At 44.9% G+C, this 17,816-nt stretch overlaps 2 protein-coding genes and 1 long non-coding RNA gene across 22 annotated transcripts in view; 1 reads left to right on the forward strand and 2 right to left on the reverse strand.

Annotated features, from left to right (window-relative positions):
• ABI2 (abl interactor 2) overlaps positions 1–7,219 on the forward strand; it is a 56,045-nt gene extending 48,826 nt beyond the window's left edge. For all 14 annotated transcript variants that reach the window (XM_052674714.1, XM_052674720.1, XM_052674706.1 and 11 more), the window contains 2 exons: positions 171–344; positions 1,231–7,219. In XM_052674714.1, the coding sequence (XP_052530674.1) occupies positions 171–344; positions 1,231–1,406 (350 nt within the window). In that variant the 3' untranslated portion in view covers positions 1,407–7,219. The remainder of the gene's footprint in view (positions 1–170; positions 345–1,230) is intronic.
• Positions 7,220–8,353: 1,134 nt separating this feature from the next.
• The window catches only part of LOC128076716 (uncharacterized), a 496,481-nt gene continuing 487,018 nt past the window's right edge, over positions 8,354–17,816 (reverse strand). For both annotated transcript variants that reach the window (XR_008204632.1, XR_008204631.1), the window contains exon 2: positions 8,354–9,048. This is a non-coding gene — a long non-coding RNA (uncharacterized LOC128076716). The remainder of the gene's footprint in view (positions 9,049–17,816) is intronic.
• Positions 14,098–17,816, reverse strand: part of RAPH1 (Ras association (RalGDS/AF-6) and pleckstrin homology domains 1) — an 81,326-nt gene continuing 77,607 nt past the window's right edge. For all 6 annotated transcript variants that reach the window (XM_052674680.1, XM_052674681.1, XM_052674679.1 and 3 more), the window contains one exon: positions 14,098–16,669. In XM_052674680.1, the coding sequence (XP_052530640.1) occupies positions 14,693–16,669 (1,977 nt within the window). In that variant the 3' untranslated portion in view covers positions 14,098–14,692. The remainder of the gene's footprint in view (positions 16,670–17,816) is intronic.

Below are 17,816 nucleotides of genomic sequence, written 5' to 3' on the forward strand. Positions count from 1 at the left end.
CACTGCAGGAATGTTCAGTGAGTTCCTTCATTGAACTTTATTGTCTCTAGTGTATTTTCACCATTCCTTACGTGGGTGCTGTAGCCACTAGCCTGGATGTGAAGCATTTCTTTAACCTGCAGCCATGGTGGTAGGGGCCGTTTCCCAGGTACAGGGCTGCTCCATTTCAGTTTCAGATACTCCTCCCCCGCCCCCACCTGTGGATGAGCCAGTGTTTGATGAGTCTCCGCCGCCACCCCCACCTCCAGAGGACTATGAGGAGGAAGAGGCAGCAGTGGTGGAGTACAGTGATCCATACGCAGAGGAGGACCCTCCCTGGGCACCGCGTACCTACTTGGAAAAGGGTGGGTTTAAAGTTGCAAGGAACAGTGTGATTCTTTTTGTACTGGCAATTTGTATGCATGGCCGTTCAAACTGCTTCTGACAGATGCGCAAAACTGGTGCCCCTCTTCCTAAGGGGCAGCCATGTGACTCTTGACACTAAGACAGTGGGCGTGCTCTCTGCTCACTTACAAGGGGGATGAGTTTGACTCAGGCACTTGTCTTTTAGAATCATGCCTGTGCCTTAGAGACATGCATGGACCCCTGGTACAGGGCCTGGGAAGTGCACCAAGAATCTTAGAAACATGTGGACGTGCAGCCTCTTATAATGGCCTCATTACAAGGGGTCAGTAAGCACAGCGTCTGCAAGGCACGTGAGTTCTTCCTTTTAGTGGTGTATGTACGTGATGCATCTCCTGGGTATATTGTATATCTTCTTTTGTAGGTATGTGCATATGTAGATATGCTGTATGTATTTATGTATGTAGCTATTTATACGTATGTATATATTATTTTTCCCTATAAAGCTTCTTAACAACTACACAGGCAAGACTGGAAAGTTCGCTGTAGGTAATGTGCACGGACCTTCCGTGTTTGGTATTTGCCAATGTTGTATAACTGCATTTCTTTGACTTTCTGAAGCAGCTTTCATCAGTTTAGTAAGATAAAGTTCTTTTGTTCCTGTATAAAAAAGATGTTGAGATAGTAGGCATGCATTTTATTTTAGAGAGAGGCGCTGCATTTTTTTTTCTATTTCATAATTTGTTTTCACTTACATTGCTATTACGTACCATGGGAATGATATTAAGTAAGGGAACTGCATTTGAGCATTGTATAGATCTAAGTGTGGAGGTGACTGAGGTGTGTGCTTGTACTTCTTCTAACAGATCATCCTCTGTTCTTTTCTAGTGGTAGCCATCTATGACTACACGAAGGACAAAGAAGATGAGCTCTCATTTCAGGAAGGTGCCATCATTTATGTCATTAAGAAGAATGACGATGGTTGGTACGAAGGGGTCATGAATGGAGTGACGGGGCTCTTCCCAGGGAACTATGTGGAGTCCATCATGCATTACTCAGAGTGAAGACTAGAGGACAGAGCGCTGCATCTCCTGCTGCAGGAGCTGTCAGGGCTTCCTCATCTCTACCAGCCTCTGGGGCCCCATCTAAAATAGCAGAATGAAGGATAATTGTAACAACCACTTTTTTTTTTTTTTTTTTTTTTCCTTCTCATTATAAAACAGTAGTGTTTTGAGTTGTTTGAACAAACGGCTCTTCCAGTTGCCAGCAGAGGCTATCGTGAGCAATCTGATGCTGAAGTAAGCTGACCCATTCAAATCTAACAAACTCATTGATTAGCTATTATGTCCTTCACTCCCATTCTGACTTCTTGACAGGCTCTGGGATCTCTCTCAGGAATCCTGTGCACCATGGTGGCACTACATTTGGCAGCAGTGCCTGGCACTGGGGATGTCCTGGATGCTTGTGGTGAAGGGTTGCTGGCTGGTGGATGTCCCTTCTTCTACACTACACTCCTGTGCAGCTGGAAAAATGCTTGTGTGTTAGCAAACACAGGGATTTGTATGCAAAGTTGTTCATGTATCTGACTTCCTTACAGTTGGTTGCATCTTTAGCAAAAACACTTCTGCAGCTGCTCTGCTTTTATAGGCTGTCACAGGCACGCAGAGCTGGCTTTGGTTCACTCACCCTTTAGTTTAGACAATTCTGATGGCTGCAGCCCAGAGGACCCTCGCCCCCATTTCCTCATGTTTTGAATGCAACAGGTTTGGTTTTGGTCATGCGCTGATGTGAATGTGCTGCTCCACACCAAGATACCTGCCATGGGTGCTGCTGGGTTGTCCGGAACTCACAGATGCCATTGACAGTGAAGGTGAAATTTACAGGTCCTCCTGGGGTCTGAGGATAAACTCTAGGAGCTGCGATCTAAGGTTCAGATCTACTCACACCTGCTTGCACTAGAGAAACATACCCCCGACTTTAGTCTTATGCACAATATAATCTTAAAAATCCAATCAGGTATTGTAAATTGGCTTTTTTGTACTTGATGACTAGATTTGCATATGTACTTTGAGAGCCCTGTGTGAAGGCAGGACAAACGGCAATTGTCGTCTTCATGTCTATTGCCAAAATCTCTTTAAGTGGAAGTAAAAAGGGCTGTTGTTGTGTACTGGTTTCCCATGGAAATCCAAGCAGTAACTAGAAGTAGTCCTAGCTCTTCTCCTAGTCCTCTCCAATGTTTATTATGAAGAAATAGGTATTTTAACTGTACTTGTGGATCCAGGGTGGAGTAATAACAAGTGGAGGCCCTGGGCTGATAGTTTGCTTTTTAAGTCTCTGTTAAAAATGCTGCTCGGTGATCGTCAGTGTAAAATGATGGCTATGCTAGTCTGCCCTCAGGAAGGACTAAATGCTGCCTTTGGTTGAACGTCATGCATTATCAGGACAAACCGATTAAACCTCCTGTTGTAGTCCTGCTGCTCCACAAATGGAGCTGACCTCTGTACTGCCAGAGCCTCCTGGGCCAGGGACACAGTCCTGACTGACATCTGACCAGGTTCCAGCCAACACTAACTGTCAAAGGCAAGGTAGTGCTGCAGCTTTCTTCTGAAGCCTGTGTGTAAAACAGCAGTACAGAGAGCGCTGCCGGCGCTGAGTTTGTGATGATATTGGCAGTGGGGCTGGGTACTTGACACGAGCCCCCTGCCCCTCCTTGGTAAGCAGTGCAGTGCCAGGTTGGAGGCACACGTTTGGTACAGACTCGCTCAGGGAGAAGCGGTAGCTGCTCAAGGGGGAAGAAACAGACGGCGTGCTTGTAGGAGGTGAGTGAATTTGATCACCTGCTGTGAGCTCGCAGAAGAACCTGTTAATCCTGTGACAGTGAGTAAAGCTCAGTGGAAGCCTACAAGAAGTACAGCTTTGAAGGAACCTGTGCAAACATAGAAGTTACCTTCTCCCCTGTTCAGTCCACAGCTGTGTAGCCAAAATACTAGTCTTTTCTTTCTGGAAGTTGGCAGCATTACTGTTTGGAGTAGATGTTAGCCATCTACTTTCCTTTGCAAAAGCTTCTATCTTATAGCAAGATCAGCAGAAGAAGCCACGTTCAGTTCCTTCAGCCCATCATTTCTCTAGGAGCACACCTACAAACACTGGTTGTGCTGTAGCTGGGATGTGTGTTTCCAGCATCACGGGATGTGCCTACACTTTTTGCACAGGTCAGTGGTTCTTGCAGCCTGGCTAGAGAGTGGGGCGACTGCACTGCAGCAGTGCTCCACAGCCACCCCCTAAGCACCAAAGAATTGTGTTTTCCAGGACCGTCAAAGCTTCCCTGGCTTCTTCTGTCCTGGTTGTGTTTTTGGTGATGACAGCACATAGTGCTCAAATGTACTGAGTTATGGCAGCCTAATGAGTTACTACATGACAGCTAATATTCTCTTCTTGTGGACCCACATTCCAGCTGGGAGGTGATGAATTGGTGGAATGTGTCTTTAACTCAGTCTGTCAAGAGCATGTGCTTGTTGAATACTTCTGACAGACAGGTGGTGGCTGTGTGTACTTGCGTAGTGTGTGATACACTCACCTGGTTGTGTATCATGTAAGTTTCGTGTGTTGAGAGCTGCCAAAGCAGAGCAGTGTGAACTCCAGAAAGTGCTGCATACTTGTTGGAGCTCAGGACAGAAGATGAAACTGCAAAACTTTGAAGGTGAAATGTGGGAAGCTCTATGGAATTCTGGTTTTGAGAGGTTAGTCTGGTCTCTGTTGATAGCATTTAGTTTTTTGTTCTCTAAGAGCTGCTGTGGATGGAATTTCTGGGTCACCTCCTGCTGGTTTTATGCTTTATTATGCAGTACTAATGCAAAGAAAAGAGTTTTATGCATACTTTTTATTTTGTACAGATCTTAATTCTGTAGTTTGTTTGGGGATGATGTGATGTTATGTTCATAGAGCAGGCCAAGGTAAACAAGCTTTTTCTATAAATGTTGCCTAGACTGCATGCTAGCAAAGTCAAAGTCAGTGAGGGTTGTGTTTTTAATTTTGTCCCTTGTACATCTCCTTTTTAGAAACCTTCCTTCCCCACTTTCTTTACGTTTCCTTCTAAAAGAGGGAAGTGGAAAAAAAAAAAAAACAACACCCTTGTAGGTGCAAACTTCTCTTCATTGAGTTCTACCACACCTGGAGATGTTCAGCATCAGCTGTCAGTCAGAGCAGAGGGTATGCATGCCAGAGAGCTGGCAGAAGGAGACACTACACAGAATAGCCCAGAGTGCTACATGGCCAAAAGAAACATTTCTCCCTTCTTGAGAGCTGCATTGCCTGCAGCCAGCTGCTTTCATTGTGCTTAAACAGGCAAGACTCTAGCTGCAGCTTCTGCTTTGATTTGCTCTAGCAGAGATATTTTCTTCCTTGCTGTCTCTTGGGACAAATCTATTAACTAGAGCTGCCCCTCTGACATGTGCCTGTGTGGAAAGGATGTCACAGACTGTCCCCAGATAGTGCAGAAGCAGGCTATTTTAATATGTGTTCAGCATCAAGGTGGCTAAAGTTGCATGTATCTCATCCATTGATTTTTATCTTTTTCTTCTTTCTCCTTGTCCTTATCATCTTTGTTTCTTCTTTCTTTTTTCTTTGTTGCCCCAGAGGGGTGAGAGGGGCAGGAAAAGCAAGCAGCCTATTTTATGCATCCCTATGGTGCTTCTATGCCCGCCAGCTGGAGCAGGCACCAGAGAACAGGCACTAGGAGCCATTGCTCCCTGTGAAGGACAAGAGGTGGAGCATGGCCCTGGGACTCAGCCTGTCTTTGTGGTATGCGCTAGCAAGGAAGCAGCTGAGCTGGAGGTTCCTTGAAATGGCTGGAGATTGCTGCTGGTCTGCACCTCAGCTCCTGCACAGTCCACGGAGGCTCTGGCAGGATGGCTTACCAGAGAACTAGTGAGCACTCGCCACAGCGGTTTGTTCACTTCTCACACCTCCTGAGAATTTTCTTTGCTGCAAAGGGCTCTCTTGGTGCAGTGCTTCTGTGACTAAGAGGATGTGCATGTCTTCTACTTGCACCAGCACACTGGTCTTGTCGAGGTAGCCCTGTTTGCAAGTAGGCAGAATGCTTGGCCCCCTGCCTGGTGTGGTTCTCCAGCACTTTTGTGACAGCCTATAACCAAAGTTCAATTGGCAAAAACGCAGCTTCTGCAAAGTGGCATTTTTATTTAGGGTGCTTTAGATGGGCTTGAGAAGAGAAGCAGTAGCAGGACTGATGGTCTTTTTCTAGCAGAGGGTGTGCTGCCTGCTGTTCGCCTGATGGAGGAGAGTTGTGCTGGTGCAGCCTGCTGTGCTATCTCGTGCCTGTGCCGGAAGGCAGGTTATTGCTGTGCTTTTCCCAGCAGCTTCCACCAGTTCCTAGCAAATGCTGCAGATGCACCTCTTCCCTAGAAATAAGCTTCAGACGTAAATCAAATGCAAAATTTTTACCTTTTCCTTCTGGCAAGGACAGGACTTTTTGTTGATTGGTACCCAGCAGCAGTATCAGTACAACTTTTTTGGAAGCTGTTAGAGGATGCTGTTGGAAAGAGTGTAGTGCTGTGGCTTCAACTGGGTTTGCTGAGTGTGGAGGACTGCAGTATTTATTTAATGAAATGTTACAAAATCCATCAGAGGCTTTAGTTCCTATGTTGACAACAACAGTGGCAGTGGGAAACGTGCAGAACTGTTGCATTCACAAAGGCAAATACTTCATGTTGAGAAGAGGCAGTATTGTAAAACAAACAGCATGGGAAGGTAGGTGATGGACTATAGCTTTGAGGGAGCCACATTCAAGAATTTATTGTGCTTACAATGTATTTTCCACCTACCCCACCCTTTGGCATCACTCAGTATTAGGCACAGCCACATTTCGTGGCTAAAATGGTATATTATACAGAGGTCAGAATAGGGCAAGAGGGAACTTTTTTTCTTTTCAATAGCTGGTTGGTGCGTAGCAACAGTCATCTTGATTTTTACGATTGTGCAACTAGTGTGACCCTCATCTCCTGTCTGTGGGAAGGTTTGCTGAGCACTTGATGCAGCCAAGTTTTGCCAACTGCTGTTGCAAGTAATTCAAACCATGATGTTCTGCATTAATTCAAAGCAGCAATGTGTTTTGTGCAACTTTCTGCAAATGCAGGAACTGTTTGTTTTCTTTGGTGCTCTGAACATCCTCATTAACACCTTTGCTTATTCCAACATGGGTTGCAAGAAGGTAAAAAGACAGCAGGAGCCTGTTGGCCAGAGGTAAGCCTACACCCAGCATCCTGCTGGACAGGTATGTGGTGGCAGTACGTTTCCTGTTTCTCTTAAAACCTCAGAAAAGTCCTTCTATTTACAAAATGAGGAAGAGCTGTGTACAAATTCATTTCCATTACAGCGCCTTGCTAAAGTGCTGACATCTGAGTTTTGTTTTGGTTGTTGTTTTTTTTTTTTGGAAAGCCCAAGTGCTTCTTTTCACATTTGAAAAAGTGTCTTTTGCAACTTGCATGGACAAGTAGTTTCTATGAATTCTCTGGAAATGTTAGTGTCTAACATGGATTTTTTTTGTCCATGTACTTTTCTGAAAGCAGAACCCCCCCCTCACACACATCTGGGTTGCAGTTGGAAGGGAAGTACTCTGTGCTTTTTGATTTTTGGTGCTGCTGATGCAGTGGAGAAGTGCAGAGCCCACTGTAAATGATCGAGCCTGCAAGAGTGGGGAGCTGCGTGCTGCCGGTAACATTTTATTGTGTGTGCCATTTGAACCATCTTCCAAGTGAGTGCAAAACCCAATTTTTAAATTTTTTTAATTGTACTTGGAATTAACTGTTGCTGTGTACTAAACCCTCTTGTTACAAGCCCTGAATAAAAGGAACAAAGCACACACTGTGTTCTGTGAGTGTGCCACCACTGCGTCACTTTCCTTCTCTTGTTACAGGCTTTTTGAAACGTGTTGAGGGATGGGGAGACGTGGCTTGTGTATGCAGGAGCCCTGTTCAGAGAAGGTGAGCTCAGCTCTTCCCCCAGCCTAGGTTTGAATACTGGCATCCAGCTGGCAGCCTTCAGCAGCTCATGTCTCCACTTCTGTGACTGTATTTCCTGTAATTGGCCAGTGCTAGGACACCAGCTTCTTCTTCCAGCACGGATGCCCATGTTGCATTCACAGCTCTGAGCTGCTGTTCGCTAATAACAACTTTACTTTTAGGCTAAGATTCTTCTGAGCTGGCTGGAGTGCTTTTGTTCACCTTTCCTAAACACCACTCTGCATCTCCAGCATTCAAGCAGAGCTTACTTCCTTGAGACCTGCAAGAACAAACAGCTTCTCTTCTTTCAGTGATGACATGAGTGACCTGGGGCCATGACACTCCAATTGATTTCCCTGTGGTGCAGGCAGCTCTGCTTGTGGTTCAAGTTCTGTTCATGCAGCTGAGTTCTGGTTTTGGTACTGCTGTACTGCTGCAGCTGCTGCTGCTTTTGGCTCAAGGCAGAAATGACTTCAGTTTCACACGTAAACCCAAGTACCTCAGAGCCTCTCAGAATTAGTGCCCTTCCTACATGAGCAGGAATTCAGTCTGAGTTCTTTAATCTTAATTTTCAAATCCCTGCAGTAGCAGCTCACAAGTGCTGCACAACCAGCCTCTGTGCATCCCCCATGGTACAGCATAATGAATTCCCTGCAGTGGACCCCAGTGAAGGGCTGCACCAGCACTTACCAGCCATCAGCTGTTTGAGCAGAGCTGAACTGAGTAATGCCAGGACCTTGCACATCTGAGGGAACAGGCAGATGGAAAAGGTGAGCTTTCACTCTGGGTCTTCTTTAGACCTGTGGCTGCTATGTACAATGCTACTGATACAGCCAGCTCTGATCCACTGGAAAGAGCTGTGCAAAGGAACAATAAATAGTAATTTTATCAAGAATGAGCAACCTGTAGCAAAGCAGGAGCCCTGTAAAAGGGAGCTGCTGCTGCCCTGAGAACAGAAGGTGGGTTCTGAAAAAGGAAAAGGGCAAGACAGAGGATTAAAACAAATTATTAAATTTAACTACATCTTTATTGAATTGTGCATATTCCATTGTATAATGATCTATATTGGGTACTCTATAATGTATTTCTTTTGTCCTCTCTCATGCTTAAAAAAGTATATTTATACATATATTTATATATATTTATAATATGGCAAAGCTCCCCCCAACCTGAAGCTAGCAGTCTAAAAGAGCTTTGATATTTCTTTTTTGGAAAGGGAAGAAGAGGGGAGGCAATCCCATTGAAAGACAGAATGTGCAATTTTCTTTTTTAAAGCAGTAAACATGAATGTATTTACAGCACTCATCACAAGTTTGCTGTATAGACAGATCATCATTGCAGTGACACTTTCTTCTTACATTTGCATCCCCAGTATCGTACAGGATATCACTAGTGGCTGCTACCAGTAGTTACTGTAAGCCATAAAACAAACCGCTGCTCCAGTTAATTTCTGCTCCATGGCAGTCCACTAGGATGAAAGCTAAGATTACAATTGTAACTTGTGAAAGTATTGATTTTCCTTTTTAAATTATAAGTGCTGCACCAAATTAGCAACAAGGGAGTCTTTGAGCACAGGTTCTCTAGCTAAACCGGCCTTTGCCCACGCCCCTTGCATGTCTGTACTCTGTACTCACTTACCTACAATGGTGAGTCAAAGCAAGGGCTGCAGGGCAGCTGACAGCAGCAGCCCCTGGCAGCTTAGCTTCAGGAGCAGCTGCTGCAAGCACATCTGCGTACCTGCAATGTAGCTCTGAATGCATCTTTGGCATCTTGGGAATTCCTGAGTGAGAGAGAACTATTTTCCACTCCGAGGAACAGTTGGTTCAATTCCAAAGTGCAACAGACAGGTTGCCTTTAAGTGTTAACACTTAAGGGGGTTTCCAAAATCTGTTGTTCGAGTTTCTTCTCACTCATTCCCCTCACTAAATTCCTGCTGTAGGGGACTGGGCATAGATGCAGCACCAGATCCTGTTCCTTCCAGTTCTTCTCTAGCTCTCCTCATTGAGGACATACAATTCCCACAAACAGAGCTCACTGAATCCTTGTCCTACTTATTTTTCTCACATTAGTGGCAGTTACTTTAATTTTACATATGATGGCCAATCATTTGCAATTTAGTGGCTTAAAACTTTTCAAAACTAGACAAAGCCTGTGTCTCATTGGATTGCAGTATTAGTGAGTGCTGACCCCTGCACTGTAATGCTGGTTTTGTCACTTTTTTTTAACTGAAGGAGAAAAGGAATTCAGAAAGGAAAATTATTTTAGAAAAAATGTGCTTATATTTCTAAAATAGAAAGTTTAAAAAGCACCAGCATTTTATAGAAGCTTGTAAGGGAAAGCTGTAGTGTTAAATGCTCTCTGGATTGCAATCTACTCCAAGTGAAAAAAGGAACACAAAACTGAACACCAGGAGCCACAAATAAGGAAGCTCCTACAACCAAAGAAATAAAACTGCCCTTGTCCCCAGGTCAGGAGCACTGTTTGAACAAGAATATAACTCTACATCTTCACAATGAGAGGGAAAAAAAAAAAAAGGAAAAACCACCACCAAGAAAACAAAAATGCTCATATGTTCTGATCACATCTTCACTGTCTTTACTACATTCTGGCAGGAGTTTACATTGCTAATGTTTGGACTGAGACAGAACTGCAAGAAAGCACACGTGTGTGACTTCCATCTTATCAGCATATTTATGCCAAACAGAAAATACCTTTACAAACTACTGCTGCTACTTGGAAGTAAATACTAAAAACCAGGAAGAGCATCAAGTGTTGAAAATTCTGCAGGTAACAAATTGAATAAAAATACCACTACAGCTCTAAGAATTTGGCTCTATATTAACAATATTTTCAGATGGTATATCTTATTATCTACCACAGCAAATGTTCTCAAGATGTAGTTAAAGCCATACAATGTCCCAGTTAATCAAGGAGATGCAACTGATTTTAATGCGACTCACTACTGGAAATAATGCTCAAGTAAGACCCGTTTATCTTACTTTGAATAAGAGAATTTTACCAGTAATGGCACTACTGCATTGTAGTACTGTTTTACTACTGTACAACAATTTAAATCTATGCAGTTTTCTGTAATAAGCAGAAAAAAATCTTTTTTGCCCTTCTGCAGTTGAAACAGCACTTTTGGTTCCTTTAACTGTGTAAAGAAATAATTTTAACCCAGAGCAAGACTGGCCACTCTGATCTGTGCTACCTGGTTCCCAAGAGCACAGAACAAAGAAATTAGGAAAACAACAACAACAAAACTCCACACATGCAACTCCACAACAGTAAATCTTAAAATGCACTTGTTAAAAAATTGCTCCCTCTCCCATTAGTCCTGAAGACAAAGTGATTCAGGTACCTTTGTTGTCTCTCCCTGATGCGTCAGTTGTTCCCTGGTGCTCTGCAGGACATTGCACAGTAAGTTCAGGAGAGGAGCTCTTTGGCTTTGGGGCTGTGCACCACGTTAGAGCAAGTAGTCTTTTGTTGCACGAGGAAGCTACTGCGCAGAGGAAAGCAGGTAATTTCCATGTAAAGAATTGAAATAACTAGATTACTTTCTTTTTTGTGGGTCTTGTGCCTCCTTCCTGGTTTGAAAGGCAAAACAGAAGACTGGCATGTCCATCTCAAACGTATTACCAATTATTTGTTTAGAACCACTTGCTAAAGAGCTTTCTTGTTATATCTTTTCTCTCCTCTTGTTAACTGCTGTTAGGAGAGCCTAGTTTTTCCCTTCAAAAGCAATTCCCCAAGAGCAGAATGAACGGGAAGTCTGTGAGCCTCTGCTTTCTATGCCTACGCCGCACGGAGAGAACTCTGCTCTCTGCTGGCTGAACAGAGCCCAGCTACCCGTAGAGGCAGATGTCACCACTGGAAGAAATCTGAAAGAACAGGCACTGGAACAGAGTACGGTTCCACTATCTGCTCTCACCAACTCCTGCAGAAGCAAGGCTTTCCCTGACATTGAGTCAAATTGTACACATACATGTAATTAGGGCTATCCATTTTCAGCATTCTAGGATGAAACCATGTGCCATCTTTGTGTACAGAGGGTGCTAGCTCGGCCCTCACTTGTTCATTTGAACAGTGCCAAAACATAGCCCTGCATTTGCAGCAAGAAGCATTTTCCTGCATGTCTGAAATTTGGCTCCTTTGTTTTCTGATGATTTTAGCAAAGAAAATGGTAGAATTCTGAAACCAGTGCACAAGGGCAAAAAACAGCTTGTAAATAAGGCATGCACATGTGCTGTCATAAAAGCAGTAAATACACTAGAAAAGCAAGTTATGTCAACAGGTCTCAGAAGGAGAAAAGGCATCCAGATTTTCCAAACCACTCTGTATCCAGATTTCAGTGCTCATCAGAAGAAAAGCTGCAGCCACTTGCTATATTTCTATATGACTACTTACTAATGAAGGAAGTTGTACTAAGAAGGGTGCCACCTTTGCTGATGCTCATTCTTTGTGCTGTAAAGTTGGTGTTCAATTTCTGTCTCCCAGCAAGCTCTTTAGTAGCCTGCAAAATTAAGCATGGATTTACCGTCTCGTGGGAGATAGTGGGTAAATGAACTCGGGCACAGGAACATTAAAAGAACAAAGCTCAAACACCTCAGAAAAACCTGCACTCAAAACATTGCTCTGCCAAATGCAAATCCCAGAGGCACCTGCACTGAATGAACAGAAGAAAAAAAAACAGAACCATCACACACCAACAGAACTGTTTTGCAGAGAAAGAAAGAGAGGAGATAAGCAGAATTCCCTGATTGCTCTCGTCTGGGAGCACGCACTGCATCAACTCACATTTGCACCCTACCAGGAAGCAGAGAATGTGCCACCTGCCTACTGCCAGTATCAGCTGGGGAGTTGTAACTGTGTCTGCACACATTTTGCACCACTGGTGGGTACGAGCCCCTGGAGCTGTATACAGTACAAAGCAGCAGAAGGACCAACATAGAAAATTACAGCACCCATGAATTCCAGTATAGCTTAACAATTTTTCTATTAACTTATTAGCCAGCTATACTGACCAAGCTCAAAATCAACAACATAAATGCTTTTAAGGACACTTCATAAGCACAAAAGTAGTAGAAACAGAAATTTGTGAACAATCTGAAAGATAGAAAAAAAGTGCCTTTCCACAGCAGTGCTTTAAAAATGCACACAATGGTATATCCTTATTGCTCAAAAAAACTAGTCTGAAATACTAAAATAATTTCCAGAGGTGCTGAAAGAGATTTCAAGAAGGGATATGAAACAGGAAGGCAGAGACAGCACCATTGATTTTTCTCTTTCATGATGCACTTATTTAAAATTATATAGTTATAGATGCGCCATTTTTCCTTCTAATTGGCAAACTTTTTCCTATTGATAAATTATTCACAAAGACACATTTTATTATTTAGATTTAAAAAAAACCTATAAAAAAGGAACAGCAAGCCCTCTCACAATATTTCTATCAGCCAGAATTTCTCTACCACGAGCTTAGCTTGTACCTTACTTTAACGCTTGAAGACACCGTCAGGTTAAACTACTGCCTTTGTTTCACTTTTTGGGGGAAGGAAAGCATGTAATAATACTTGCTTTTAGAGAAAAGGTAAACAATAATAAAATCCTTTTGACATCTGAGCCTTGACAGCATCCCTGTCGTGCCCAAGGAAGTTATAACAACCAAGGATGACCTGGGTACAGGCCCGATATTCTGCTTAACCTACATAGATTGTATACCACTACCCTGTACGGAGCATGCATAACACACAAGAGCACTTACGCTAACTGCACTAACTTACTGTGTCCAAGCCATGGCTAAAGCAGCATCGTGAAACTTCCGAAGTACAAAAAAAGGACTGTGGTACCTGATGCCGTGATTGTGACTCTGTGGCAAACAAAAAAAACACCAAAGCAAATATTTCCTACTCATGCAGCCCCTTCAAACTGTCTGCAAACATTATTGCCTCTCAAAGATTTTTTTTTTCCAGTCCTCCCCTTGGCTGTTAGAATTGCAACTTCATAATTAACAGCTCTATGTGTTGATCACAGTTCCTGGCACGTCAAAGAAAAGAGAATTGCAGCTGTGTTTGCCTCAAGTTACCAATACTTTCTCTCTTTCTAGAAAGTAATATTTCCTGACAGCTACTAATGAATTACAAACAGTACTTTTAACTGTTTCCAGACACTTGTTTTCTGTAACAGTAACACATCTTACTGGGCACAGACAGCATGAGACTGCGCTAGGTATGTTCATTTGAGAACGTAACACTGCCAAAACCTACCTGTTTGTTCAGGGAAAGAGTTACACGTACAAGTGGTGCATCCACAGGGGTCAGCCTTGTGGGTCGGCACTGGTTGCAGGAGTCCTGGCAGCTTTCAGAAGGGGTTAACAGAAATAGTCACCTTGTGTCATAAAAACAAATGATCAAGCCTACTACAAAGTCAAGATGCATAATGGATTGGAATAGTATGTACTTCTCCTAGTTATTCATGGACAAATAACTTCAAATTAATTTGTAGCAGTGTATATTTTTAAACTATTTGGAAGGAAGGGGGAGGTTCTTTATAGTATAAATATATTTCACTCCAGCCCACTATATATAAAATCTATTTTCTTCCTCATAACATACTCGTTTTCAGTAGTATTATGACCAGAATGTTTTGGTATGTTGTGTTTGCATTTTTAATCAATGACCAGCGTGCAGTTACTAGCAGACTCAACTCTGCACCATTTACCCATCACAAACTGCCAAACTGTTTGCTTGTTTGTTTTCCCTGCTTTTTTTTTTTCCTTTCTTCCTTTCTCCTTCTTTCTTTAAAGTGCCCCCGACAGTTTCATCTTTACAGTCAGATTGGTTACAGAGTCCGATTCCCAATAACATAGCGACTGAAACAATAAATACGGATCTACAAAAACATTCTGGTTATCTTCTATAATTGCAATGAAATATATCACAATATATTATATACCTACACTTATAATACATGCACAAACATGTCTCACATGGACAGACACTACAAAAAATTATCTTCCCCCCCAAATGCAGAAAAAGTAAGAAAAAGGGATTTTGGTCCAATCCATATGAAGGGTAAAAGAAATTGAAAATGTTAAGTCAACACCTCTCTACCCACCTCCCCCAATAAAATACTGACAACCCCTTGCCCCCAACTGTTTTGGCCTAGCCATGAGGGGGGAATGTCTATCTTTAGCCTTAACTACAGTTTGAGATCACCTCTTTTGACAGGGCTATTATCCACGTCCCCACATTCTCTCCAAGTGCACAACATCACGGGTTGGCTGGTCACAGAGCAGCCACAAGTCATGGAGAGCACCGGCCCCGGGTGACCGACTACCAGTCCCGTGACAACTTAGTGTTCTGATCCCTCTTGGGAGGCGCAGGGGGTGGCCCCCTCCGTAATGTTGCATAGCCAGATATGTGGCTGCCCCCGAAGCTGCTCGTCTTCTGCTGATCGGCCAGAAGCTCCGGTGGGGGCGGCGGCAAGGCCATGTCGTCCATGGTGGCAGTGGGTTCTGCTCTGGACATCCGGGCAGAGGAGAGGGAGCCGTGCCGGGTGATGGATTTCCGCTGCAGCGTCCGGTTGAGGTCTGCCAGGAATCCTGGCTGAACGCTAAGGCTAGACTTGGGTGAAGTGGGCACTTGGGGGCCAGGTGTTGCCGGTGACTCTGCGACGTCTGCCTGTGTCAGCCGAGTGCTGTCGTTCCGCTTTGGACGTGTGGGTGGTGGAGCTTTTTTAACTGATGGTTTCGACCACGCCTGAGGCTGAGGGTTGACCACAGCAACTTTTGGAGAAGTGCTGCCTGAAAACACAGATGGTATCTCAACGGGGGGGAGAGGAAGATCTATTTCAGGTGGTGGTGGTGGAAAGTCTGAATCCGACGGCGGAGAAGGAAATTCAACCATAGGTTCCTTCCCTGATACACCTGGAGCAAGAGCCTTGGCCGGGATCCCTCCCTGCGGAAGGACGATGGGCAAGCTCACACCAGAGAGATTGAGCTTTCCGGGCTTTGGAGGGGCCACAGGAGGTGATGACTCCTTTGATGGAGACCCTGATGGCTCTGGTGGGTGTGCAAATTTGCTGACAAGGCGGTCCACTGAAGGTCTCTTGGACTCACTGTACTCAGTGGAGCTGGTGGACTTGATGCTGGAGTTCCGCTGAGGTGTTGGAGGCGGTTTCTTTGCTCCAGGGCTTGATGTCTTGCTGGTCTTTTTGACTGGAGACCCTGATTTGTCAGGGGGGGGAGAACCTGCAGAGGTAGCTGGGGAAGGAGGCGGAGGAGGAAACACTAAGCTGCTCTCTGGTGGAGGAGGTGGGAAATCCGGTGAGGGAGCAGAGGCAGGCTGCCATTTGGGTTTTGCCTTCACCGCTGGAGGTGACTGGGGAGCCACACTCAAAGGAAGGGGTTTCAGAGGCTGGGGCTCAGTGGCAGGTGGGGTGGGAGGAGGTGGGAACTGGCTGACTATCTGCTTCACTACTGACGGCACTGGGGATTGAGGTGATGGGGGAGGCTTCATAGAAAAACTCTGCTGCTTTGGAAATGTTGGGGGAGGAGTGGGGCCCAGAGGGGCCGGGGGCAGCGGAGGCACCTGGGGAGATGTGACACTTGGCTGTTTCTTACTTGCAAGAGGCAAGGGAACTGGCACAGGGGAGGTGATGTGTGAGACCCCTGGTGACGCTGCCTTCCTGCTAGGCTGTGGGGGGAGAGCTGTCATGAGAGGCTTTGGGGGTGCTTGGGGTGGTGGTGGGGCAGGCACAGGGGGAGGAGGTGGTGGCAATGGTGAGGCAGCAGCAGCCACCTGACTTATATTTGGTTGAACCTGATGGATTTTGGGAGGGGGTGGTGGAGGTGTGAACTGTGGTACAGAGGGGGCAACAGGTGCCGGCTTCAGTTGTGCCATGGCTGAGCCCGGTGTGGGGGGAGGAGGAGGAGGGGGGGGAGGTGGCATGACTCCATTGGGTGGCACCAGTATCTGAGGCTTGCCTGAGGATGGAGGGGGCAGGGGGGGCTGCTGTGCAGCGGCAGGGGCCTTGGAAAAAGGCCCACCGTGCTGGGCAGCATTCTGCAGCCTGGTGATGGTGCTGTACTTAACAAACATGGCAGCAGGTGAGGCAGCAGATGGGGCGGCCTGGCTGGGGAGCGGAGGTGGCGGAGGAGGAGGAGGAGGTGGTGGTGGAGGAGGAGGAGGGGGGGGAGGGGGCAGTGGGGGGGATGGCTGTGATGCTGAATAGGGGGTCACCACTTTTGTCTGTGGGGACACAGGAGGTGCAACAGAGATGAAGGGCCGACCTGCAGGCTCCATTCGCACCTATTTAGAAGGGATTTTTAGTGAAAGTAGAGAGGGAGAAAAAGATAGAGAGGAAGGGAGGGAGGGAGACAAAGAGATTATGAAGTCAAGATCTAAATGAACCTATCATTAAAAATTAAGTGGCAGGATTATAGCATGCAGGAATATTAGGAAAACAATGCAGCAAGAGATAGTCCTTTACCCTGACAAGCCTGAACTGTACAGTATGGCCACCTGGTAGGGGGAGGTGGCAAGAATCACCGGGGCCAGGTCTACTTCAATCTATGCTGAACAGCAGGAAGAAAATAGTTTTTTTTTTTTCTGGGGGACAGGCAGCTGTACCAAGTGCGAATCACTGATCCTCCTGTGAGCAAGCATAATGAACCAGTCTGAACGTTGCCCAGAGTGCCCCTGGCCACAACAAATGACACCATGCAGAGCAAGAGCCTGCAGGCATCTTTTCACTCAGTAAAACTAGAGTTAAACCATACCCAGGCCTCCCTGAGCATCTGGCAAGCCTTCGTGTTGTTAGCTTAGGCCTTAATACTGCTTAGCATTACAGAGCGCAGAAATCCTGAACTGCTCTAAAACACATGAAGAGCAAGCTCTATGGAGATTCTGAGATCCTTCTACTCCACATTGTCTGACATCAAACGCTGTCAAGAGAAAAAAAAAAAAAAAAAAAAGGCAGAAAGAGGGAGTAATGAAGTCTCCTAAGAAAATTTCCCCAGAAGGAAATGCTTAGAGACAGTTAGCTTGGAAAAGCTAGGCATGCAGCTATTATGTCATTAGAAAAAAGAAAGACTGGGGAGAACTGTGTAAGTGAAACAGCAATGGAAAAGCAGCAGGCAATGCTTTAGTCTACTTATTGGGTTTTCTTCTTGTTAAATTGTTTCTCTAAAATTGTAAACCTACATTCTTATTAAAAATTAAAAAGGTAATGACATTATTCAAGTTTATCAGAACTACAATCACCTAGTACAAAGTGGTTTTGCTACAAGCCAAGTTGTCATCTTCACAGTGTACAGCTTAAAATCATGCATTGGAAACATAACACCAACACGGCAACTAAGCACACTCCGTACCTAACTTCACTGGTATGTATTATGCCACAAATTAGCCCAGTTATGCTCATTTGTGCTGCATAAGCTTGCTTATAGTTGTTTTA

The sequence above is a fragment of the Tympanuchus pallidicinctus genome, unplaced genomic scaffold (assembly GCF_026119805.1).
Source record: "Tympanuchus pallidicinctus isolate F22 unplaced genomic scaffold, pur_lepc_1.0 scaffold15, whole genome shotgun sequence".
NCBI classification, from domain to species: Eukaryota; Metazoa; Chordata; class Aves; order Galliformes; family Phasianidae; genus Tympanuchus; species Tympanuchus pallidicinctus.